Source organism: Temnothorax nylanderi, unplaced genomic scaffold, assembly GCF_030848795.1.
Source record: "Temnothorax nylanderi isolate EJ_2023f unplaced genomic scaffold, tnyl_v1.0 TNYL_tig0100_pilon, whole genome shotgun sequence".
Taxonomy (NCBI): Eukaryota; Metazoa; Arthropoda; class Insecta; order Hymenoptera; family Formicidae; genus Temnothorax; species Temnothorax nylanderi.
Genome location: NW_027249162.1, coordinates 321,115 through 347,289, shown reverse-complemented (window position 1 = coordinate 347,289; position 26,175 = coordinate 321,115). Strand labels below are relative to the sequence as shown.

Here is a 26,175-nt window from a genome sequence, read left to right as displayed (position 1 = left end):
ATTATTTATATTAAAAAATATTTTACAAGTTATTTCAAATGAAGCTACTACCTGGATTTGCGAATAACAGCTATATATTAAAGATTATTTTTGCCATTTCTTGTCGAATATATACGACAATATAACAATAACGTATGCACACTTATTGGCCAAGCCAGGTATTGTGGTATTATTTATTTAAAACCTATTCTATCCATAGTCCTCCTATAATATTTTCTCGTTATCCACACAAGTTTAAAATACATTAACTTTTCCATAGTTTATATATATATACATAAATGACATAAGTTGAGAAGCCTTTTTTTTCACGTTTGGCAAGACGGTAAGTATCATTACTTTTTTCTTTTCAAAGTTTTTTCTCAATAGTTATATTGTTAAATAAATTCCACTTTTCTTATTGCGTTAACTCCTTTGCGCAAAAGTTTGCTGCTGTACAAAAGTTGGTGCACGATTTTTCGATTAATTCTCTTGTACTTAATTTTATATATAATAAAGTTTAACATAATACACTTATTGTTAGTGCTAGAACTAGATCGTGGTATTACATTCTTATTTTATGGGTTGTCTACGTATGTGTATATAAAAAGTTAAGCACAAATGGCGTAGCATATAACTTCGTTCTTCGGTCCACTGGAGCGGTCGGGAACGGATAGGCTCCGTTAAAAAAGGCTCCGCCTACTGTAGCGAGAGCGTTTCGTGTACGCTGAGATGCAATTGCTTCGAAGCCATTGATACGGCTGCCATGGCTGTAAGAATGTTTGCAAACAGTACTGTTGCGTCAACAGAAAACTGTTATTGTAATCTCTTTTTATCTCTGCTCTCTCTTCACATTTACTTTTAACGTGATGGCAAAATATCAGAGGCAAATAAATATACTTAATATTTATCAATAACATATGTACCATGTGAAATCAGTGAAATAGGGATTTATATATCGCATTGAAGATCGATACGGATTAATATAATATCTATAATGTTTTACAGTTTACACGTAAAATGTTTTACTTATTAATTTTACCTTTGCACGTCCGTAATGTAATAAACGTGCCAAGTTGCAAATCGATAAGTTGCGGAGTTTTTCCTGGAGAAAATCCTGAATAAAGACTACTTTTTTACGCACGTTCGAAAGTAAAATGGTTCTTACAATTAGTATCATGCATTTAACAATTCTTAATTAAAGAAGATTTTCAAGATTACATGCTGCTGCTTCTATCGGATTGTTGAAATGTATATGTCATCTAATCGCGTAGAAAATTTTCCTTATATACGGATATGTTAGTGGAAAGTAAGAAAGTTGTACGGGACTAGAGATTGTTTTCAACATCATTGTATATTTATCATATATTTACAACATATAGCAATAAAAATTATTGATATATTTGTGATCTATCGATTTCAGCGCGCGCACGTGCGCGCGTTAGGATGAGATATCGGCAATCATGCGCGTACAGTCGATCACGATACGCGACGCGACGTTCCTTCTTCTTTCTTTGGTTGCGGTGCGAGGACGACGTGCGGTAGGCGACGAGCGATTCTGTGAGTATCATAACCGAAAATAACGATATTTACATTGTCGTGGAATGCAGTGTTATCACGTCCCGTGATTTCGGCCGTGATTCCACAACAATGTAAACATTTAAATGTTTAATTATGTAATGTATATTTGTCATCTGTTTCAGCAAGTATAATAAATACGGCGGCTCGCATCGATCCACGATCCACGATGGCGATGATAGCGACGACGACTTCGGCGGTCGTGACGACCCCGGCAGCCACGTTGCCGACGACAACAACAACGACGACCCCGGTGGTCGTAACGGCCCCCACGGTCACGATGCAGACGACGGCCGCGACGGCTCCCAGAGCCTCGACGTCAACGATGATCCCAGCGGCCGCGACGGTTCCTACGAGTCCTTCGGCTACGACGCCGACGACAGCAACGACGATCCCGATGGCCGTGACGGCCCCCACGGCCACGATGCCGACGACGGCCGCGACGGCTCCCAGAGCCACGACATCAACGACGACCCCGGTGGCTGTGACGGCGCCCACGGCCACGATGCCGACGACGGTCGCGACGGCTCCCAGAGCCACGACGTCAACGACGACCCCGGTGGCTGTGACGGTGCCCACGGCCACGATGCCGATGACAGCAACGGTTCCGACGGCGACTGAGCCGATCGTATTGAACGTAAGTATAAAAATGGAATAATTTTTTATTAAAAATGTTAACACAACACTTCGATGTCGCACATATCACATGTGACGCATACGTGATAGCGTTCGACAAAGTGTTAATAATAAAATTTATTCATGTATATATGTATACGAAAATATGTCAATTTACTCAAAACATTTACTTTTTATTACAGCCTGAAACGTTGAGCTCCCTAGTGCGGGCTGTATATACCGCGATGAGAGGGAGAGGCAGAGGCAGGGGCAGGGGCAGAGGAAGAGGTAGAGGAAGAGGCAGAGGCAGAGGCAGAGGCGAAGCCGGAGAAGAAAAAAAAATTTCGGGCATAAACATATACTACTATCCTAAATAATATGTAAAATCCTTTCAGAGATAATACATACATTTTATACTACTTTCAGTACTTTCATATAATAAACGTTTTGTAATTGATTGGCTTTTAAATAAAATAACAATATATAATATATTTTATTTATGCGTAGCTGTTCCTCTGACCCCTAAAAATCCTTTCCTTCCTGAATTAATGACTACGTTTACACGGCTCGATTGTAAATTAAATGAAAGAAATATTTATAAACATAAAAATTAAAATTTGTTAACGTAATACATAGAAATCCCGATTTTTTTAATACTATTTTCATTGACTGCATTTACACGGCTCGATTTACGCCGAAATTATAACATTGATGTTATAATTACTGACGTTAAATGCCGTCTAAACGTTTTTTTTTATGACGAAGTTATTACATTGATGTGGTAACTTCGTCATAAAAAAGTGTTTACACGGCATTTAACGTCAGTAGTTATAGTTATAACATCAATGTTATAACTTCGGCGTAAATCGAGCCGTGTAAACGTAGTCAATGAAAATAGTAATAAAAAACTCGCGATTTCTATATATTACGTTAACAAATTTTAATTTTTATGTTAATAAATATTTATTTTGTTTTATTTACAATTTTTATATTTATAAATTATATATATATATATATATACATACATACATACATATGTATATACATATATATATATGTATATAATTTATAAATATTTATAAATGTAACGTAGCGCGTCGTCGATTTGCCAACTCGAGACTTGGCACTCGGCGAGACACCGTACGCGATACCTGAAATGCGTGGCATCGTGGTGATCGTGGCAGACGTGGCAACGTCGCATAGCAGACGGAGACAACCGAGACAGTAAATCGTATGTCTGTCCTTCTCTCCTCGGTCGAAGCTTGCCGAGCGCCGGGCCGGCCGAGCGCGGCCGCCGCGGCCGCAGCATATCCCCTCTAACTGGCTAGTTCGGACACGAACCATTAGCACGGACGCAAACCATGTGCGGTTACCGAGCGAAACGACGTAGTTGAGGCGCACTTTCTCAGGCGGCGCGTCGGAAAATGCGTCCCCACGAAAAAGCCCGAATCAGCCCGGATGGCCTCTCTCAGGTTTCTCTCTGCTTAAACTATTAATTGCATGATACTAACCTTTAGCTAATTGTCAAGTTCTCTCATACCCAATTCTCTTATACCCAATCGATGTACGATCTTTCAATCTTTATTATCTCGCATCCATCTTTGCGTGGCTAGAAGAGCTACCACCCTTGTTCTGCTGTATCCTCATCCCGCCTTGCAGCTTGACTAAAAGAGCTTCGTGTGTCTTACCGTTTTACCCGTTATCCACTCGAAGAAGGTATGTGCCGCGAGATCCGGCTCGAAGGACCAATTATGTTTGAAAATGAATTGTGACAGGTGTACTTCTGATCGGTAATAGTCGTAAACAAATCGATAAAAAACACCCTTTTACTAGTATAATATACACGTGATATTTCTTTGCTGATATATGGACTGTATGTAGGTATCTCACAAAATAAGATACTAATGATTCGAGTGCTAGGCGCAAAGTGAAAACGACAGCGAGAGATAAAGATAATCAACCTACTCTGACTGATCATTTAGGAAACTATAAACATTTTGATACATTAAAAGTTTGAGCTAAATAGAAATAAGGGTAATATATTTGCTTAGTTCGGTACATATAAATATAAATTCAAGAAATAAAAAATAAAATATTACTCGAGATAAAAATAACTTAACAATAATTTAAATAAAAAAGTAACATTAAAGAATTAAGCCTTAATATTCCATTTCTAGCGTTATTAAAGTACTTGTAAAATATTTTTCATACGTGAGCATAGCATTTAACTTCGTAAAATTTATTTTAAAAAGATATAACTGTTGATCTTATTTATTTAATAAGAAAAAGTTACCAAATATTAATAGTTTAGAAACCAAGTCACGAATTCGATTGTAACAGCCAATTATTTGCTCTCCTTCCTAAAGAAATTTATAAGAAAACAGGTGTTGGTAAAAGAAAATGTATTAAATATTAAAAAGTTATTATATTGGTTTATTTATATATTTATGTTACAATATATTAATTTACAAAGTTTATGGCTGTCGATAACCGTGAATGGATTGATAACAGAAAATGGATCTTAATTCAAAAGTCTTTTTACAAAAAAATAAAAAGTTTTGTTTTAAATTTGTTTTTTACGAATCTATAATCAGTGCCATCACATTATTTATATAAATTATTCAATATTTTGGAAAATACTGGAATCATCGATATAAAATGAGATAGAAACACAGATAATTGTTTCTACATTCTCCTATAGTAAGTTACAGAGAAATAGTAATTACTAACTGATAACTATAATAAATTGCACAAATATTGTTTTATATATGAAAGGTACAGGAGAAAAACGATCAAAGTCCACTTTTTGTCGAAATTGATCTGACCATGCTCTCTCGTGGCATTTTCAAAGAACTTTCATAATTCTTATCTATTTTGATCAAAAACAGTTACAATTCATTGGAAATCAAATTACTCCGAATGGACATTCATTTTTTTCCCTGTACTTTTCATATGTACATATATCAAGAGACACGGTAGTGTCTCGCGCCAAGTACACGCGAAGCGAGACCGCACCGTAACTCTTTTACGCGACGCGACGAGTTGCGAGCATATTATACGCGTATGTACGTATATTTCATATTATATATAAATATTAACTCACATATTTAACTCACATAGTTACAATTAGTAGCTGTAAATAACGTAATAGAGAAATACGCAGATAAATGTTATGTTTTTATCGCGAATAACACAGTCATTAACTGGAGATAATAGAACATATCAAATTGCATATACTGTTTTGTATGCTAATTTTTCAATTACTAACAGGAACGGATTGTACAATAATTTTTATCTTATTGACTTATAGATTATGTATAAAAAATTAAAAAAATTTTACATAACAATTTAATACAATACACTGGTGGAAATGGAAAAAAGAATACCATGAAGGACAGTAGCAACAAAGATCGAATTGACACTGTATAAACAGTGACATACTCTGATAACATGATGTTAACCCGAAAGTCCGCAGACGTCTCCTATAATTAGGACTGCGTTCACGTGTGCCATTGGTTCGCCTACCCCCACAACACCGTCAAAGCCGCTTGCAGTGGTGCCGTTAAAGGGCACATTAGAAACAGGAGTGGCATACTGTAGTCTTCAGTGATGAAAGCCGGTTTTGTTGTGCATGAGTGATAGATAATGTGTTCGGCGTCGTCCTAAGGAGCGTGGATATCTTGACTCTACGCACTCGTCACACCAGGGCAGGAGTAACTACTATGACTCTTTTACGTTTACCATGCGGTAGTGAAGTGAGGGTCGCTATGGCTCTCTGCGCACATTATCAGCCAACGTCACAGTCTTGGCAGGGGTTGACACGGGTCCTTTGACTCTCCTGAGCCAGCATTCTAGACGTTTATACCGCAAGCAAGTCCCACGGGTTGCAAGAGACAAGGAACGGCATGGCTTCAGCTTCCTTGTGGGAAACATATCCTTGCGAAGAAGGTTTGTCGGGCGTCGGCTGGCTTTACAAAGATCAGGCGTCTGGACTGTGTATAACGTTGTTAGGATCCGAGAATCCGAGTAGTCTGAAAATCACGCTGGTGCGGGCGCTGTCGTATTGTATCGGGGGAGTCAGGCTCTCTTAGGCCCTTGATTCTCTGCACGGGTCTCTTTAGGCCTGGGGTCAGAGTCAGTTACTGGTCTGGTGATGTAAACACATAGCCTCTCCCAGTCAAGTCATGCGCCCATCTCCTAGGGGTCTCGCTGGAACGCTGCAAACGGTGCTGTTCCGGTTCAGTACGACTTGGTCCGATCTCGGTCCGATGTCGGCTGGTCGGCGCGCGCTCTGCAGTAACCGAGTGGTCCAAACTGGATTTAAGTCCGTCTCTAAGGGTTTGTAATAATACAGGTCCAAGTATCGCTGTCCAAGGTGAGTTGTGGAGCCAAGAAAGGGCACGGTTATCTGGGAAGCTCTCGGCTGTCAATCCGTTTGCTGCCCAACACGCAGTAAATTATGGAAGAAAGAGCAAACAATTCTAAATTTCCAGACTCTCGGATGGCTCGAGAACTGCGTGCAAGACACGTAGGTGAGAGCGCCGTTGGTGCGGAGGATTCTGACGGGCTCGTAGCTGGCTCTTCAGAGCGAACCATTATAAATGAAACCATGGTTGAGCAGGACAGCTAAGAAGTCTATCGCTGTGAGTTACGCCCGGCAGAGTACCGGACCATGCGTGGTCTTAGGGTTCATGTTGCCAAGGCTCATCCGTTGGTGGCCAACAGCGTTGTTGATGTCGAGCGAGTAAAGGCCAGATGGTCAGTGGAGGAAGTCACTCTCATGGCTCGCGCTGAGACTGCAGCCATCTTAGCCAGGGAAATTATCTTTATGAACCAACATCTGCAGGACAAATTCCTCCATATCAGGATACCATTAGTTATGGTAGCCGTTCACCTCTAGTGTTCGTAAAGAGTGCTTTAAACAGCAATCGATATGTTCAAGAGATCATTCAGTCTGTTCTTCTGCCATTCCTGGGTGGCTTGGGTAGCACCTTGTTTCAGCAAGATAACGACCACACACTGCTCGTGTTGTACAAGATGCTCTGCGAGAAGTTCCATGGCCTGCGCGCTCACCAGATTTGTCACCTATTGAGCACGTGTGGGACATTATGGGTCGACGTGTTTCGGCTGCTAGACCACTGGCGACTAATCTCGTCCAGTTGCGTGAACAAGTCCTCCAGGCACGGCAAGATATTCCACAGGAACACATTTAACGCCTTTATGACAGTATGCTTGAAGGGTTTAATATTATAGTGCAGCACGAGGTGGATATATCACCTACTAATGTAAGGCACTGTGAATAAAAATTTCTATAAGTTCTACGACCTTGTCTTTTTAAACACATCAATTTTGGATTTCGTGGGATGGGTGTTCTTGGTGTTCTTTTTTCCATTTCCACCAGTGTTAAAAAATATAAAAAATTTTTTAAAATTTCTTATGTAACGCATTTGACTTCATGATTAACTCTTTTCCTATATCTATGGCATAAATAAAGTTAAATTTCTACTGTCAGTACTATAATACTTTCTCCTTGCGTTGGAAAGAATCAATCTTACAAAGAAAAATATATATAAATCGGTATACATAAATCGATTAAACCAGAAAAGTTTATTATTTTCGACGACAATTGGCCGGTTGCCACGTGTAATGTTTCAATATATGTATTGCCAATTGTCGTCGAAAATAATAAACTTTTCTGGTTTAATCATTATTGGCGGAACAAACAATTTCATTTCTATAAATCGATTAAATTGGATAACAAAAAAGTAATTGCGTAAATATATGCTTCTAATATAGTTAAGATAAGTAAATAATTTGTCGTGCGCAATAACTATTTTTAAAAATATCGATTTGGCTTTGCAATAGTTTAATGCAAATTTTATATTTGCATTATATTTGCAAATCAATGTAATTACAAGATAGTTACGCTATTGCATATCGTGTATCAAAGAGTGGCAAATTATTATTTGTTTTAACACTCCGAGTGCTATCATGTCACCTATATCTGGGTGATGCGTAAATTTCCGTAAAATCATCCATTTGTGAGTGACGTTGGGGTCTTATTTATCCAATTTAAGACATTTAAAAAAGCAATAAAATATTAAAATAATGTATAAGATTTATTAAGTTCAATGCCGAAATCAGCTTGGCACTCAAAGTATTAAATTAGAATAATGGATTTGTGGATTACTAGAAATGCATTTAACACCTTGTAAATCTCGTGCACAACCAAACCTTTCAGTAAATTATTGTAAATATCACGAGAAAATGAGAGTTTAGTTCTAAATGACATACATATAATAGTTTAGAAAAAATAATACTTTAATTCTAAATGCATTACAACTGATCCAACTGATTGAACTTTTGAATCCATTACTAAAGTAAATGATAAAACCTAACGAAAAAAACATTAAAATAAGTAAAATAGAATAAGTAAAATACAAATAAGTAAAATAGAAATAAAACTAAAACACTGACTTCTGAGAGAAATATGCAATCTTTTTTCATATAAGTTTCCCTTATATGTATGTTATTTACAACTCATAATATGTAATAATTGAGTGTATTGCATTATCTTTATCTTTTTCTCTTTTCGAAATATTTTTAACATGTTGACCGCCGAATACGAGTTAACTGATAGTTGGTGATCTACAGATGGACGCTAGCTATTCGTCCATTTGATTTTTTGAAGGGGTAAAGTTTTGTATGTTTTGATGAAAAATAAATCCTATATAATTAAAAAGTATATTGAAAAAAAAAAAACATTTCAATAAGAAAATGATGTCGGAAACAAAGTATCTTAAATTGTATAGTGGCCAGTCAATGTGTTAAATATAATTTTAAGTCAGAGTTTCTCTCAGTTTTATATTTTCTTTCAGTATTATGCAAATTATAATATAATATCCTGTACATGCATATTACGGAAAGCGCTCGTTATTCATAGAGTTACGCTTACATTTTTTTTTCGTAATAATAAGTATACCAAATAATTATTAGAAAAGTCCCCCGTTACATCGTAGAATATTTGTTATTAAATACTTAAACATAATTGTTTATAATTAAAGAATGAATCTGGTTCCAAATAACAGCTGGTTGACAGTCGATCGAACAGCTGTTATTTGGAACCAGATCCGTTCTTTGATTGTATCATATCTATCTATCTGTGCAAATTACAAACTAGTAAGCCTTTTTATTTATTCTTTACACAATTTGTTATTCATCTATATCATATCTTTGTTCATATCTTAATGTCGAATTGTCAATGTGTTTGTAAAACAATTTTTTATGTAATAAAAAGTTATCAACATAGTATAATTCCGTGTGATAATATTCTAGCATTGTCTGACATCGTGAAGCAAAATTGTCTGATGTCAAGAAGGTGGCTATCGATATTATGGCTTCGACATAATTCGCACCTACAACATGAATGACTAGATCTTTGCCTTTTGGGACATAGTTTAATAATCGCATAGCATAAAATAACGTCAAGGAACGTGTCGGATTGTGAGTTTTCGGCTGCCAAGATATCGTACATCTCCGAGTCAGTCGTATTCCCTAAAGCGTTTATAAAGTCTTTCATGTTTATAATGAGGAGTAAGATCAATATACGAGCATTAATAGATGTTACGGCAAATTCATATTATATCTAATTTTATATGTATATTATTGTAACACATATATATTCCAACTTTTCACTGCGCGCCGATCACAGCCGGACTTAAAACACAGTTATCGTTAGAACGTTAACAAACCCTTCCCTCCCCACAATTAAATCGACACGATTTAATTATTTAAAAAACTGTAAAGAATTTCTCAATGATGCGAAACGTCGTAAGGCTCTTTTACACTTTATACAACTTAATCGTGCAATGTAACAATTGTATAAGTAAACAACATCAATTTTGTTACGTCGCATCTGATCGAGTAATCTCATAAACAATCAATTTTGCGATCTCTCAGAGAAACATCAAATTTTTTTAAACTTGAAATAAATTTTCATGTTTAGACACGTACCCGCGTATTTCAAGTCAGAAAACAGGTCCAGATGACTATATAACTTTGTTACAGCCCAGATAGCCAAACCTGAGCAGCAGATTCCAAGCAGAGTCTGCATTAAATTTTTGGTATCAGAAAGGCAACAAATTGCACGCGGAAACTGCTCTATCAGACGATGTTGTCAAACTGTAGCCAGAAATGCGACAGAGCCTGCTGACAGGCAATGTGAGCAGATTAGCAACAGAAACCGCGCAGAGCCTGCACACATACTTGGCAGCAGATTGACAACAAAGATCGAGCAGAGCCTGCGCGCATGACTTGAAAACAGAGTGGCAGCAAAAACCGAACAGATTCTTAATTAAGAAAGATGCATGGTAGCGCATCTTTCCGTGATAGTTTGCAACGACGCCACTAAGCGGCGCATAATGGTAAGACGAACTCGTAAGTAAATTTCAGTTGAGGGCTAATATAAGCAGGCTTTCTGCGAAGCAAAATCATGATATCCGCGAGACATATCTTTGTCAGCAATACAACGCAAGGCTCAACCAAAATTGCTGCAATGATATAGATATGCAAAATAATATTTTCCTAAGTAAGATGTAAAGTATATTGTGTGTAATGTATATTTTTCAAATATTAAAAAAATCTTTCAAACGTGAAACAATTATTGCTGATTGGGTTAAACATATTTTATTTTTCGAAGCAATATTTCTGATAGAAAGATTTTACAAATATTATTGTACATATTTATTTGCAATTTTTTAAAAATATTTTCGAAAATATTTTTCTGACATAATCTGGCGGACATAGAAAGATTTAAAAAATATTTTTGTGAATTATTTTAATCTTCCTAAAAAATATTTACAAAATATTTTGTGCTGTATGGGTATGGACAAAGTCTGCTCGGTTTTTGCTGCCAATCTGTTCTCAGGTCGAGCGCGCAGGCTCTGCTCGGTTTTTGCTGCCAATCTGCTGCCAGGTTATGTATGCAGGCTCTGCGCGGTTTCTGTTGGCAATCTGCTTACATTGCCTGTCAACAGGCTCTGTCGACAGAACACGAGCTTAATGCGGACACAGATGGCTATGGTTTTGGTGTGGGATTTTGATCAAATTTGCTGCCAATCTGCGCGCATTCTGCTAACATTTTGCTATCTGGGAGTTAATAAATCTGAACGAAGAGCTATTATAGTCTCAAGGGAGCACATATGTCCTTGTGTTCAATTCCGTCTGTAATTTTTACAAAAGCTGGCAGCACACTTCTGACAATCCTCCAATGACTTAATCCAAACTTCTCAATGTCAAACAATGCTAGAATATTACATCTCAGTGTAGAAATACTTACGACAAATTAATAAATGTTATTTAACATTGTAAAAAGAAAAAAGTATTTTAAGAATTGTTCCGTTATTTCCGTCTGAATGCTGAAATAAATAATTTATTTTAATGATAACAGACATCTATGCTTAACCAGTCAGAAAGGTGACGTCGATTTAACATTAATTTGACGTCGAAGATGTTGACAGCCGTTTAAATCGAATTTGATCGACTTCATCTTTTTGATTGAACGATGGTAAAGTATAATAGCGAATCGAGATATCTGTTTCTTTGACAATACCCAAAGCCTGTTAATCTTTCTCATGCAATTGATCAGTGATCCGTATAAATTCTGCAATACTGTTAATTAGTTTGGATTGACAAAAAGAATTTCCAAGTTCAGATGTGATCCATGTAATCGTTCCTTTTAACAATCTATAAAGTTCATTATTTTTTCTATACATCATCGCGATAAACATGCAATTAATAAGTTAATTAAATAGTTAGAATCGACGAGAACAGCGACGCAAACACTTATAATTTATAATTTCAAAATAAGCAATACAAAATTCTAAATATTATTTCCTTCGAATAATGTACGGAACTTGTTAACCTTTTCTATGTATTTCGGCATTCGATTTGGAGAAGCCGACCCTTGACAGATTATTTCTCATCACTCCTAACCTTGCTAAAGAGTTGATCAAGCCTGTCGGTGACCGGATTGTGTTTTTAGAAAACATAAGTGCACAGAATAAAATACCGGAGTGTACTCAACAAATTAAGTTAGCAGAGGTATGTTTAGATTATACAAACTCTTAATAATACTAATGATTTTATTTTGCTAGTATTACAAGAAAAAGCATTATTTTTCTATTTGCATTATTTTGTTTATTAGGTGAATATTGATGATCAATTTACTACTGATCGATTGGTACGTGACACTAATGATGCTACTGCGAGTGAAAGTTCTTCAACAAATAATGAAGTTAGTATATTAAGCTTTATATTATTTAAGACTTAGTATATACAGTTAATATATTGTTCATTATGCAGCACACATATTTTCAAGTCATGGTATTATGCCTGAGACAAAAGTTAAAGTATTGTATTTTTTACTCACTGAGAGAAATTTCTGGTGACGCTATCCAGAATTCAGAATCGGTTTACCAAACAGTATAGTAAATAATCGTGTAACAAGACATCTAGTTAATAATACCAAACTATCTGGTAAGCGCATTGTCTGGTTAGAATTACAGCAATGTTTAGATATGTTTACCAAACTGTCTAGTAAAGAACCATATTCACCCGACATAAAAAAAATTATTTATTTTGAAATTTTATTACTATTTTTTAACTAAATTTGTTTCTTAAGATGCACAGTCTATGATTATAAATATTTCTCTATTTTTCTGTATTTGAAAAAAACACTTACCTTGGTGGGATTCGAACTCGGGACCTCTGGATCGTGAGCCAACTGCCTTTCGTGGTAGACCACTTCTTAATTTAATGTAAGTGTTATATATAGTCTACATATGTCATAACCAGCGCAAATAAATAATTTTTCAAAAATCATCTTAAGAAACAAATTCAGTTTAAAAAGAGTAATAAAATTTTGAATTGGATATATGATATAATATTTCTTAATGTCGGATGAATGTCAGAAACCAGTGCCGGCTCATTACGAAATTTTGTGTTCGTAAATATACGATTCATTTGATGAGCGTTACGAATAGAAATGACTCGCGGTACCACACGTCTAGAGAAGATTACCAAACTGTCTAGATACCTATGACTAAATGTCTCTGTATCGACTACTATGACGCGTTAAGGCGCCGTTATCAGAATTTTGGATGTATGAACCACATATCGCATACAAGTTCACTATGCTACGTCTCACAAAACGAGTATGGTTTTAATCACCAACAAATTTCTCTCAGTGCTGTCACAGGAAAAAAATGATGTAATCTTCATTGAGTTACCATCCAATTCGGCTTTGAATTCTCCAAGTGACTCTGATGTGTTAACAGTAAGAGTGCATTAATGTTATTGGTTGGTGTTTACCGAGTATGTACTTTCTCTGTGATTTTTCTGATTGTATTTATCAATAAATAAATTTCATAATAATTTCTTCTTTTTATTTGAAAAAAAATCCAGTAAGAATATATAATATTCGTCTTTAAAAAATATTATATAATCTGTATACAAGAGGAAATTGATATTAAGAATAGCAAGATTATACTGTAGATGCAAGACGAAATTCCTTTAATTGTAAAAATATTGTGCTTAGAATATTTTCCTCTTGATTTTAGAGGATTTCTCTTGAGGCCATATATAAGAATAAAATCCTCTAAGATTTAGAGGAATCCGCTAAAAAAATTATTTTTTTGGGTGAGTCATGGCCGTATCGATCACAGTCGGAAACGGGAGCCATTTGTAAAGAAGAAGAAGAAGAAGAAGATGACGATGAAGACCAGCGCACTTCGGACGCTTACTTCAAAACGATTTAAAACTCGAAATATCTCTTTCTTTTGTTAATAAAAATTTGTTAATTTTTCCTATGCATTTCCGCGTCTGATTCAGCGACAAACATTTGTAGAATATTTATAGATCGAAAATTCATAAACAGTTTTGATCGATAAAAGCGCGACGCGGTTCTGCTAACCGCTTTTAGAAGCGACTCGAATCTTGAGATACCCGATTCTTTTGATAGTATAAAGCTTATTAATCTTTTGTACGCGAATAACGATGGGTTATCTCTTGTTGCTGAGTTGCACGGATGCACGTTCATTCATAAATTTTTATTAGTGCATTTTTTGTTTTGTTGCAAAAATCGGAAAATAGTATAGAACAGTACTTTTTCATCTCTTGATAAAAAATTAGCAGTTCTTTTAATTTTAATTGGCAGTCGAGTATAAGAACTAGTATAAGTGGTCGTCGAGTACTGTTGCCTGTACATATAAATATACCCGGTAGTGTTAAGTGCTTGAGTTAATAATCTTGTTAAGTTGAGTTGTTGAGTTAAAAATCGTTCAATATTACGTTGTAGAATTAGACAAATATGTTACGAGAATGTTTTCAAGCAATCAAAATGGTGGTGTCGCAAATATCTAAATTTCGGATGCCGAAAAGACATTTGATCGATACATCTCGGCCAACGATAGATTTTCCTGGACCTAAAGTAATGCCTTTACTTGGCAATAGCTTTCGATTTATGCCGCTTATAGGTAACAATTATTTCGTCCATGTATGAAATGATGAAATACCATTAATCGTTCCTATTCAAATTCAAATTTATATCTAAGATTTCAACAAAATTAGTTGTATTCTATCCTTCAATCGTATAAAAGGTCGATCTACACAAATAACGTCAGCCCCCCAGGGGTCACTTGGCGTTGGTGGCGCGAATACAAACGATACGAGCAATGTAAAATTTCTCGTTGGATTATCGCACATTAATATATTTTGGTGTTTCAGATGTCTGAAACCGAGCGGTGTCTTCGTTGCGGATCCACCGACGTCGAGATCGATCCGGGACGCGGTGATGCAATTTGCAGGAAATGCGGTTTTGTACTGGAGGATTTGGACGTTGGTGGTTTGACACCTTTCAGGGAATCATCCACAGGTAAAGTGTGGTTGTGCCTTTGCACTTTGCCAATGATAGCACACCTGGTAGTGCTACAAATTTCGTTGCGCTTCCCTTTTTCTTTTCACGATAGCCATCGTGGACAGTGCGACGGGAATATCTAGCGTGCCTTCGCCGAGGCCCCTGGGAATATCTAGCGTGCCTTCGCCGAGGCCCCCGGGAATATCTAGCGTGCCTTCGCCGACGCCTCCGGGAATATCCAGCGTGCCTTCGCCGACGCCTCCGGGAATATCCAGCGTGCCTTCGCCGACGCCTCCGGGAATATCCAGCGTGCCTTCGCCGACGCCTCCGGGAATATCTAGCGTGCCTTCGCCGAGGCCCCCGGGAATATCTAGCAAGCTTTCGCCGGACACGGGGACCAAGCGCCCAGATGAGTGAGTACCTGAAACGCTGGTTCACAGGGATTGTGTGTGTGTGTGTGTGTGTGTGTGCACGTATGCGTGTGTATATGGTAGTGTGCGAGTACATGTGCGTGTGCTCGTTTAACGCTTTTGTTAATCTAATTTATCGTTTTTGATTCCATAGCGCTGCAGACGCGGCAAAGTTAGAGGCGCGGCCGATCGGCCCGGGCACCGCCGCCGCCTACCGTCAAAGGCCCGTCGAATCAGCCGCGTGCTCGTCGTCCGACGACGACATTTCCGAGGACGGTTGGCCGGACGGATGGAGGCGGGTACATCGGATAGTTTGTCGATTCCCGTCGTCGTCGTCGTCGTCGAACGACGCTGTTGCCGCCAAGCCGAGCCCTGGCGGCCGTAGCGGTAGTGCGGAGAGCCAGGAGGAGGAGGAGGAAGGGGAGTTTCTCGCCAATGTCTCTATTGTCTCGTTGTCTTCGTCGTCCTTGTTGTCGACGGTGGAAATCGATTCGGACGACCAGGGCTGCCATATTGGGCTATTTAACGCAAATTGGGCTATCTAGAGGACTCTTGTGCGGTATAAATTTTTCAAACGCGGATTTCCGCATTTTGCTATTTTTTAAGCCACGGTGTAAAATATAATTTTTATGTAATCTTACAATTATATCTTACAGTTTCATTACACCGTGTCTTGAGCGAAAATACTCAATTCATCTGGGTTTGAATTTGTGGAAACACCGATAGTTTGGCACTATGAGATTTGCAACACTGGTTTGCAAATCTATGGCTGCATTCTACGCTTGCGCCGCACAGACAAGGAACGCACTTGGACATTGCACAACAGAGATGCCAGGTCCCAGCTTTGCACGAACACGACGAGATGGCACGTCGGTGTGACGCTTCGACAAATTGACGAGCGCCAAGCGCCACACTGACGTGCCTTGTCGTTGTGTCTGTACAAAACCAAGACCACGATTTGGCATCTTTACACAGTCCTCTTCTTGTCTGATCGTTATTGATAGCTTTTATGAGCGGGTAGTTTTAAATTTGTCTTATGGTATCTATATCGTGTGCAATTTAATAAATGTGATATATATATTGTATATTACAATAGTAAAGATGGGTAAATGGGGTAAATATAAGAAACGTTTCCAAAATAAATGGTTAATAGAGCCAGAACTGAAGAGTAAGTATCAAATCTGTACTGTTTTAACTTTATTTTTTTCTGTTTAATGCTTCTATTATATTCTTTGAGATTTAAGTTTATATATGCCCAGTGAGAAATAATAGTTGATAGAATAGATGTTGAATTAGACGTCGAATGCGTCGAAGAGAGGTCTAATTCGACGTCTTTTCATTTTTACTGTGTCCATAGATTGGCTTGAAGAAAGCAATGAGGATGATGTGTTGAATGGCAAGCAGGAAGCGTACTGTAAACTATGCAAATGCCATTTGCGTGCACAGCATAGTGATCTTATCGCCCATAAGAAATCTAATAAACATTGCGAGAAAGAGCAAGTCCTAGACAGAAGAACACAGTCTTCGATGCTACAGCATGGTTTATTATCATATTATATGATTTGTCAATTATTTATTTTGTTTAGTTTAACATACTCGTTGTACATTAAACTTTTCTATCCAAATAAAGCCTATAGTATACAATGCTTTTTTTACCTACTGGATTGCGTGGCACAGAATCACTTTATCTGGAAATTTGCTATGAGCACGCGCAATCGATCTAGTAGATAAAAAAGCTTTGTGTGCCGCAGGCTTTATTCCTATTGCTTTATTTGCTTTATTGTAGACTTTATTTCTATTATTATACAGAATATATAAACAAAACAATGACTAACGACATAAAGACTGTAGATCTGCGGTTAGCTGTCTACATAGCCATGCATACATCTATTACATCTGTGGATCATCTTGGAGAACTTTTGAGAATCTTGGGTAAAAATAGTAAACTTGAACATGTTCGTCTACACAGAACAAAGTGCTCCAAACTCATTTCAGCTGTAGTGTCACCAGCATTATTAACTGAGCTAGTACAGGACGTTGGGGATTTCCCGTTTTCCATTATAGCGGATGAATCGACCGATGTGTCTGTCACGAAGTTTATGGGTCTCTGCATCCGTTTTTACAGTTAGAGAGAAGAATCAATTATGACGGATTTTCTGGGTATAATTAAAGTTACCAAATGCACCGGTGAAATTCTTGCAAAGACACTCTTGGAATATCTTCATAAAATTGGCCTTCCCCCAAAAAATATGTTTGCAATTGGCACAGATGGTGCTTCTAACATGTGTGGGTTGAATAATTCTTTCTATACTCATTTGAAAAAAGAAGTGCCGTGCTTACAAATGATGAAATGTATATGCCATTCTTTGGACAAGTGTGCTCAATATGCTTTCCGCAAGATGCCTGATCACTTAAATTACTTATTGAAAGAGACATACAATTGGTTTGCTCACAGTGCTCTCAGACAACATGAATACAAGGATTATTATAAGGTAAAAAATGATTTTATTTTTAAAATATGTTCATATCTATACTTAGAGATTTTGTTTATGAGACTCTTGACACATGTTGTCTAATTTCAGACTATAAATGAGGGAAAGAATCCCGTAAAGCTGCAGAAACTCTGCGATACTCGTTGGATGTCATGGCTTCCAGTTGCCTCTGGAATTCTCGATCAGTGGACAGAATTGCAAGGATTCTTTAGGATGAAAGCTTCTGAAAATGATTATAAGGCTTTGACTCTTGTGGGAATTTTTGAAGATCCAAGCAATTTATTGTATGTGACTTTCTTGAAGTCAATTTTACGCGAAGTGCATACGGTCAACCTCGCATTTGAGCAAACAAATGCTGATGTCACGAAAGTCTATTCCGATCTTCGTGTTCTGTTCTTCTCTCTTTCTGCTCGTGTGCTAAAATCAAAAACAATTGCTGAAACTAGCAAGCCTGGAGTATTGCGCTCCATCGAGATCCAGATGTTACAAAAAGCTTTGTCAGAGGCACATAATCTTCAGCCCCTGGATCGAGTAAACTTTGGAGATGCATTTCAAAAAGTGCTACTCAATTTGCATATTTCCCCTGAAAAATTAAAAACCGTTCGTGAGAGATGTGCTGATTACATTCTATGTTTATGCAACCAGCTATCAGATAGACTCCCTCACAACATAGAAACTGTTGAAAAGATGAAAAATTTGGCGCCACGCTTTGCTCTTGAAAGAACCGCTAGGCCTTTATTTGAGCAGCTTCCCCTTGATTTAGTCGGTGAATAATCGATCTATAACTCCATAAATGACCCTTATTCCTTGTTTTAAATTCATTTAAATGTAAGATTCTTTTATTTTATTGTAGATTCAGACGCAGACCTAGATCTTTTAGAAAGTCAATGGCGTTCTCTCGGCTCTCTGACACTGCCTGATATATGTCCCCATCCTGATTATAATAGTGATTTACGAGAGATAGATATAGTGCACTTTTGGAGCTGTGTATTGTCACTAAAAAACGCGGGAGGAATCTATTCTTATAAAAAGCTTGCTCTTCTTGCTTTAAAGTGTTTGACATTGCCAATAAGCAATGCAATTGTTGAACGAATTTTCAGTTTTATGGCAGCAATTAAGACCAAGCAGCGGAACGGGATACAGATGCAAATGTTGGATGCACTTTTGCGGCTACGCGTCCACCTCAAAGTAATATTTTATTATCTTTACCATATTGATATTCTTTTAATCTATTAATTAGGCAGTATTTTGAAATAGTAAAGCTAAGACTCCATTCACGCATTTCAGCTACGGCAACGCATGCGGCAGTGTGTATTGACTAATTAAAAGTCTTGGATAAGGCTTTTGATTAATCAATGCACACTGCCGTACGCGTTGCCGCAACTGAAACGTGAATAGAGTTTTAGGGAAATTCTACAATAAATTGCAATTGCCTTGTTGTCAGTCGCAAATGCTATAATACGGCGATGTGATTTGTCAATTACGTCATTTGCGACTAGCCACAAGGCATTTGCAACTTATTGTAGAACCCCTTTAGCTTAAATCCTATCCTATCCTATATATTTTATCCACAGGTTACCAAAGTGTGCTGTCAAACTTTTATTCCTACTAAGGATATGTTGTCTCGATTTAATTCTTCTATGTATAATGCTTCATACTATGCCAATGCTGGAATTGCAAGTAGTTCTGCACTATCCATTGAAGTTGACGAAGATATTGAAAAGGAAGATTATATCGCACTTACTAATTTTGATAGTAATAATGCAGAGCAATACGTACTTTCTCTTCCGGACATACCTACTGAGTCATAAAGTGCCAATACAAACTATCTTTTCACAAGGTATCTTTTCACGCTTGACGCTCATTTTCAGTGTAAAAAGAACATCAAACCAAAAATAAAAATACTGATTCGTCATTTTTGATCACGTAACGTCTTTTGACACTGAAAATAAGCGTCAGCGTAAAAAGGTACCGTACATTGCAAATGTATAAATGTAGATTAAGGCTGAGATTTCATACATCCGACAACGACATTGTCGGATGTAGACGATCTAGAGATTCGAGAAATTTTCTATCCCGCAGCCAATCGCTACGTCCGACAATGTCATTGTCGGATGTATGAAATCTCAGGGCCAATTTCACCAACTACAGTTAGCCTTGTATAAGAGGCAGGAGCCAATAAACCCAAGAAGAAGAAGAAGGTGAAATTGGCTCTCAGCCGTTCTCGTCTCTTCTATAGTCTAATCTGTCTAGACTAAAATTAAAAAAAGGTTTTAAAAAAAGGTTTTATGTATGTTAAGACTAAAATGAAAAAAAGATTTTATGTTTTCTTTTATTATAGTTTTTCAAGAGAAAAATAAATATTAATTCCTTTTATTGAAGATTTTTCACATTCTAAATTTTTTTGAGTTTTACTTGAAATTTACTCTTGTATATCACACTTATTTTTTATGATTATTTTTTTGCCAAATGTGAGATACGAAAAAAAAGCGATATTGGGCTACATTGCTAGGGAATGTGCGAATTTTGGGCTAGCTCAGCTCGCTCTAGCGGCGGTTTCTGCGGCACACATTCTGGCAGCCCTGCGGACGACCCACAGTCGGGTCCCAGCTTTCCGGCCAAGCGTCCACGGTAAGAGAATACGAAAGAGACTGTACCAACTAGATAATATTTTTCCAGCGTGTCTCGCGTTGAACCGCGCACCTCTAATCGTACGACGTTTGATTTCAGAATGGATTGAGCGGTGAGTGGTGCGTGGAGCGGCACCCGAGGCGCGGGGCATCTCGGTACAATTATCGCGTCGATTGTCAATAGATTCGTCTGTATTATATGTGTGTATTATATGTAAAATTTTTTTTCTATTCTTCAATTGTATTTACCTTTTTTTCTTTTTTTGTCCACGAAACGATAATCGCTGTGAGCCGATGTACATGTAATTATACTCAAATATATTTTTTTCAAACGAGTTTCACAAGGGCTTCATTTTACCTTTCACATGCCAATTTTAATGGAGTAGGGGCGATTCTATGGCAAGAGAACGTATATCATTGACGTTAACACATTTTAAGTTGGTTTTTTTATTTTATAATAACATTTTATAATAGATTTGGTTCAGTTAACTTTCTTTTTTTCTATTTTAGCGTATAAGTAATGTAGCGTTATGTAATATAATAATGTAATGTAACGTAATGTAATTTAACAATTCAGTTGAACATTTGTTAAATAAAACATTATCTATATTTAAAAAAATTAAAAAAAATTAAACTCGCGACATTTGTTACGGTGGCAATTAATAATTTGCGATACATTTCAAAATTTCTCGTTCGCAACGTTTATGACTGTAACGGGACTCATTTCGCGTAATCTTGCTGCTATAAAGTTGCCAAAATGCTCCGCGGAGTCACTTTGAGAGATCTCCGCGAGGTTGACTCGACATAGTTTTTTAACAGCTTCAAGTGCCTCTTCTATTAATGTTTCTCGCCTATTTGATTTGATTTTATTAATTTTTTTTCTCACCTTTTTTCATATACAAGTTCTCTTTATTGTGAGATGTTGACGTTGAGTTGGAAGAGGAATAGACATTTGACGATAAACTATTAGATTGAGATTCACAAGAGGAGGAGGAGGAGGAGGAGGAGGAGGAGGAGGAGGAGGAGGAAGAGGAGCAGGAGGAGGACGCTAAAGAATTCGGTAAGTTAGTCTCAAGTACGCGGGATGGAGTCGCATCTGAAGAATTTTCAGGAATATTAGATACGATACATTGCTGAAATTAAATATGTAGTCAACATAATGCACCGTATCATAAAAACTGCTCACAATAATTAAAAATATAAATTTAAGTAATTTTTTAAAAATATGTATTATTTATATATATTATTTATTATTTTGAAATTTGTGTGTGTGTGTGTGTTATTTGTATATTTTATTAATATTTGTATTTTATAATTTATCCGTGTATCATATAAATTAAGTTGTGTTTCGTATCCGTATTATTTTCAAATTCTATTTCGCAATTGGAAAGATCTAATTGTTGATCCAAGTTTGACTGACCGACTGCCTGCCTGTCCGCTTGCCTGCCTGCCTGCCTGCCTGTCCGCTTGCCTGCCTGCCTGCCTGCTTGAGCACATGCCTTTTTTAAAAACAGCAGTTTGTCATAAAGTATCGGTTGTCATAAAGTTGTGTTGCGAATTTCGTCGTCGTCGGACGACACCGTTGCCGCCAAGCAGAGCCAGGAGGAGGAGGAGGAGGAGGAGGAGGAGGAGGAGGAGGAGGAGGAGAGGGAGTTTGTCGCGACTGTCGCGACTGTCTCGTTGTCGTCGTCGTCGTCCTCGTCGTCGTCGACGGTGGAAAACGGTCCTAGCTTCCCGGCCAAGCGTCCACGGTAAGAGAATACGAAAGAGACTGTAGCAACTAGATAATATTTTTCCAGCGTGTTTCGCGTTGAACCGCGCACCTCTAATCGTACGTCGTTTGATTTCAGAATGGATTGAGCGGCGAGTGGTGCGTGGAGCGGCACCCGAGGCGCGGGGCACCTCGGTACAATTATCGCGTATCGATAATATTATAGATACAGAAATTGAGATTCCTAAAGAAAGGTCCAATGACAATATTTCTATTGTAGAAAATAATGATCATTCGCATAACAACGATGTATACATGCCTGAAGATGTCGAAGAATGTAGGACTGATTCTTATTCAAATTATGAAGAATCTGACTTTGTGGAATCGGAATTGAATGACGAATACAATAGTAGTCAGTCTTATGAAGATTTGAATTTATATCTACAAAAAGAATTTCCATTACGAGAATTTCTACGGACGTGGAGTCTTGAGAATAATATTGGCAGTTACAAAATTGCTCAAAGATCTCAGAGTTAATGGACATGAAAATCTTCCTTGTGAAGCACGAACATTATTGGAAACTCCGTCAACAACGTCAATGATTAACAGTAATTCTGGCACTTTCTATTATCACGGATTGCAGAAAGCATTGAAAGATCATCTACAACACACTAGACCTGTGTATAAACCAATTAAAAATCCAATTAAAATCAATTTAGGCATTGACAGATTACCATTGGCAAAAAGTTCAAAAGCACAGTTTTGGCCACTTTTAGGGCAAATTGTTCACGCTGATTATAGAGAAAAACCGTTTGTCATTGGAGTATTCTATGGATACCGAGCGGCAGTGTACTGTGCGATTCTATGGATACCGAGTGGCAGTGTACTCAAGTTATATATGACGAAATAGAAGCGATAAAAAAAGCGGTTTTTACAGTCACTGGCGACAGAGATATTGAAATTAATTGCTTGCAAGGCGTTTTTTAGGGACGTTCCCAACCCTTTATTCAATTCTCATCCAATAATACCCTTCTCTCACTTAACCCTTTGGACCAACGGCTTAACGTCTCTTTCCGAAAGACGGAGCCCAGTTTGCTCCGCACTAAGAGCCTATCTTGCACGGAGGGCGCAGCTTTCGGAAAATAAATTCCATGCTCTAGTGGACTCGAACCTGGTTCTTCAGATTACGAGTCTGGCGCTCTACCACTAGACCACACTGCCGCCCCACTGTAAACCGCTACTGTAAACCGAGCAAACCTGATAAAATTATTCATCAATTTATTGAAGAATATAATAAAATTTAAAATGAAAGATTTCAATATAAAGGGAAAAAAAATAAAGTTTTGATAAATGCTGTAATATGCGACGCCCCGGCAAAAGCATTCATGAAATGTATTAAAGGCCACACAGGATATTATGGGTGCGACAAATGTCAAGAAGAAGGTGAATGGAAATATAATCGAATGGTATTTCTTAATAAAAATGCTCCATTACGCACGGATAAACATTTTTTATTACGACTTAATGAAGATCATCATTTGAATAATTCACCTTTCGAATACGTAGCATTGAAAATGGTAACACAGTTTCCTTTGGATTACATGCATCTCGTTTGTCTCGGTGTCATGAAAAGACTTATAAAATTGTGGATTCAAGGAATAAAGGGTATTAAATTGCGTGCTTCTCAAATTGATCAATTGTCTACAGATTTGAAGCTGTTAATACCGTACATACCCAGAGAATTTTCTAGAAAATCAAGAGGTTTAGATGAATTGGATCGCTGGAAAGCGACGAAGTTTAGGCTATTTCTCTTATATACGGGTTTAGCTACTTTGTGGTCATATTTGCCAAATGATTACTTGAGACATTTTTATGTTCTACACTGTGCAATTTCCATTCTTTGCACTCCTAGCGATTGTAAATACAATAATGAATATGCAAATGAATTACTAGTACATTTTGTACAAACATTTAAAATATTGTATTCTGAAAAGTACGTAACGTACAACGTGCATAACTTGATTCATTTGCCTGAAGATGTTAAGAATTATGGATGTCTGGATATATTTAGTGCTTTTCCATTTGAAAATTATTTTCAAGGAATAAAGAAAATGCTCAGAAAAAGTGCACAACCATTACAAAATTGCAATCTTCCATACTTTCTCTTCCACTATCTTTTCCACCGCCTCCTTCTCTATTATTATCTTCCCTCTGCATTCCATCTTTCTTTGGTTATCTGTTCTGATACGAGTAATACTTTGCATCCCTAGGTATCGTGCAGAACTGCTTGCCGTAGCAACAAAGCACCTGTGAGTTGAATGTGTATTTTCTGCCGCAACAATAACCAAGGTTCTGCATCACGGGATCTATCTCCTGCTCGAACACTTCCGAAAGCTCGGTGTAGTGTTTGTAGACTTGTGAAGTCTTGCGGTTACAGAGCCAGGCATTGTTAAACATCATCCACACGTCGTCGACGTACTTCCACGGATCGCTGTACTTCTCCGTGTCAAGTTTCCCCTTGATCGTCGACAGGTCCATCGGTATACCCACCGGTTGCCGAAACGTTATGCGTTCGGAAGTTTGTCTAGCCAGTTTCTCCCACGTTGGCTTGATGTCGGAAGCGGTCACGCTCTCTTCTTTAATCGGTCGGTCAATTGTAGTTAAAAAAAGATAGTAGGGGAGAGTGGTCCCATACTGACCGGTCCTACCATACCGACCCCCCCATGTTTCTCACAGATGGTGCTGCCGGCCGAATTGACAGTGGCGGGACTGGAACGCTCTTATAATATTGACAATTTGGTCGTAGGTTGCATTTATACTTCTCATTTTGTTGTAATGTTTTCGCGTCCTATTGTGTTTTGACAACAGTGGAATTCATTTCTGAGCTACACGGTACTTCAGTTAGTAGTGCTTATTTGTTTGCAGAAAAATCGAAAGGTAAGTTATTTTGATTACTTATAGCCTCAGTTTCAACGCACGCTACTAAAATTAGATCGCCTCTGTTGCCATCAGTGAACGACGAGCCGTTATGTGAAAAATGTCGGAGTGGTCCGAAACCGACCGCCAAGTGGTGGTCCGAAAGCGACCCCCATTTTTTGGAATCGTGATTGTTTATAGAGTGTTTTTAAGGGGCAAAATGTTATTAAGAATGACTTCTGACGATAATCACACATGTTTATTCTAGAAATGGGACGAACATTTAAAAGAAAAACCCAAAAAAGAGATCCGGCGATTCTGCGGAAAGCAGTTGCAGCAATGCAATTGGGATCGTCGCTTCGTGCAGCCGCACGTGAATTCGGAATTCCTCGATCGACCTTGTTGCTGCATCGGAGAAATAATGAAAATACTTCACCAGAAGAACGGGAAACAACTGAGCGACCGACGGAAGTGAATGTCGACAATATAAACATTGTGACGAATGGCTTCAAAACAGTAAGTTTTGAATTGTGTTTACATTTTCCATGTAGGCATATTACATTTGGTTTTTTCTTATTTTTTTGTTCTTGTAGGTGCTCAACGCACAACAGGAAATTTCTTTGGAACATCATCTTCTTCATTCGTCAGATATTTATTTCGGATTTACATCGAGACAAGCGCGATCACTGGCCTACCAATATGCGAAACAAATAAAAGTTAAATATCCACACTCTTGGGATCGCGACGAAATGGCCGGCTTGGAGTGGCTTCGTAGTTTTATGTCCCGACACCCAAAATTATCTCTGAGAAAACCCGAGGCGACGAGCTTAGCCAGAGCCAGCGCATTCAATCCAACGAATGTTGCTGCTTTTTATGCGAATTACTTTGCAGTAATGAACGAGATCAAAGTCGGACCAAGCGACATTTGGAACGT

The 26,175-nt window shown here is 37.7% G+C and overlaps 2 protein-coding genes across 3 annotated transcripts in view; one reads left to right on the top strand and one right to left on the bottom strand.

Annotated features, from left to right (window-relative positions):
- Positions 1-26,175, bottom strand: part of LOC139775561 (uncharacterized) — a 111,621-nt gene that overhangs the window by 10,025 nt on the left and 75,421 nt on the right. The gene's annotated exons all lie outside the window — the stretch shown is intronic.
- LOC139775557 (uncharacterized) lies at positions 1,508-2,658 on the top strand. The gene is made up of 3 exons (XM_071711628.1): positions 1,508-1,536; positions 1,680-2,191; positions 2,373-2,658. The coding sequence occupies exons 2-3, from the start codon at positions 1,724-1,726 to the stop codon at positions 2,544-2,546; spliced, it is 642 nt and encodes a 213-aa protein (XP_071567729.1). The 5' UTR covers positions 1,508-1,536; positions 1,680-1,723; the 3' UTR covers positions 2,547-2,658.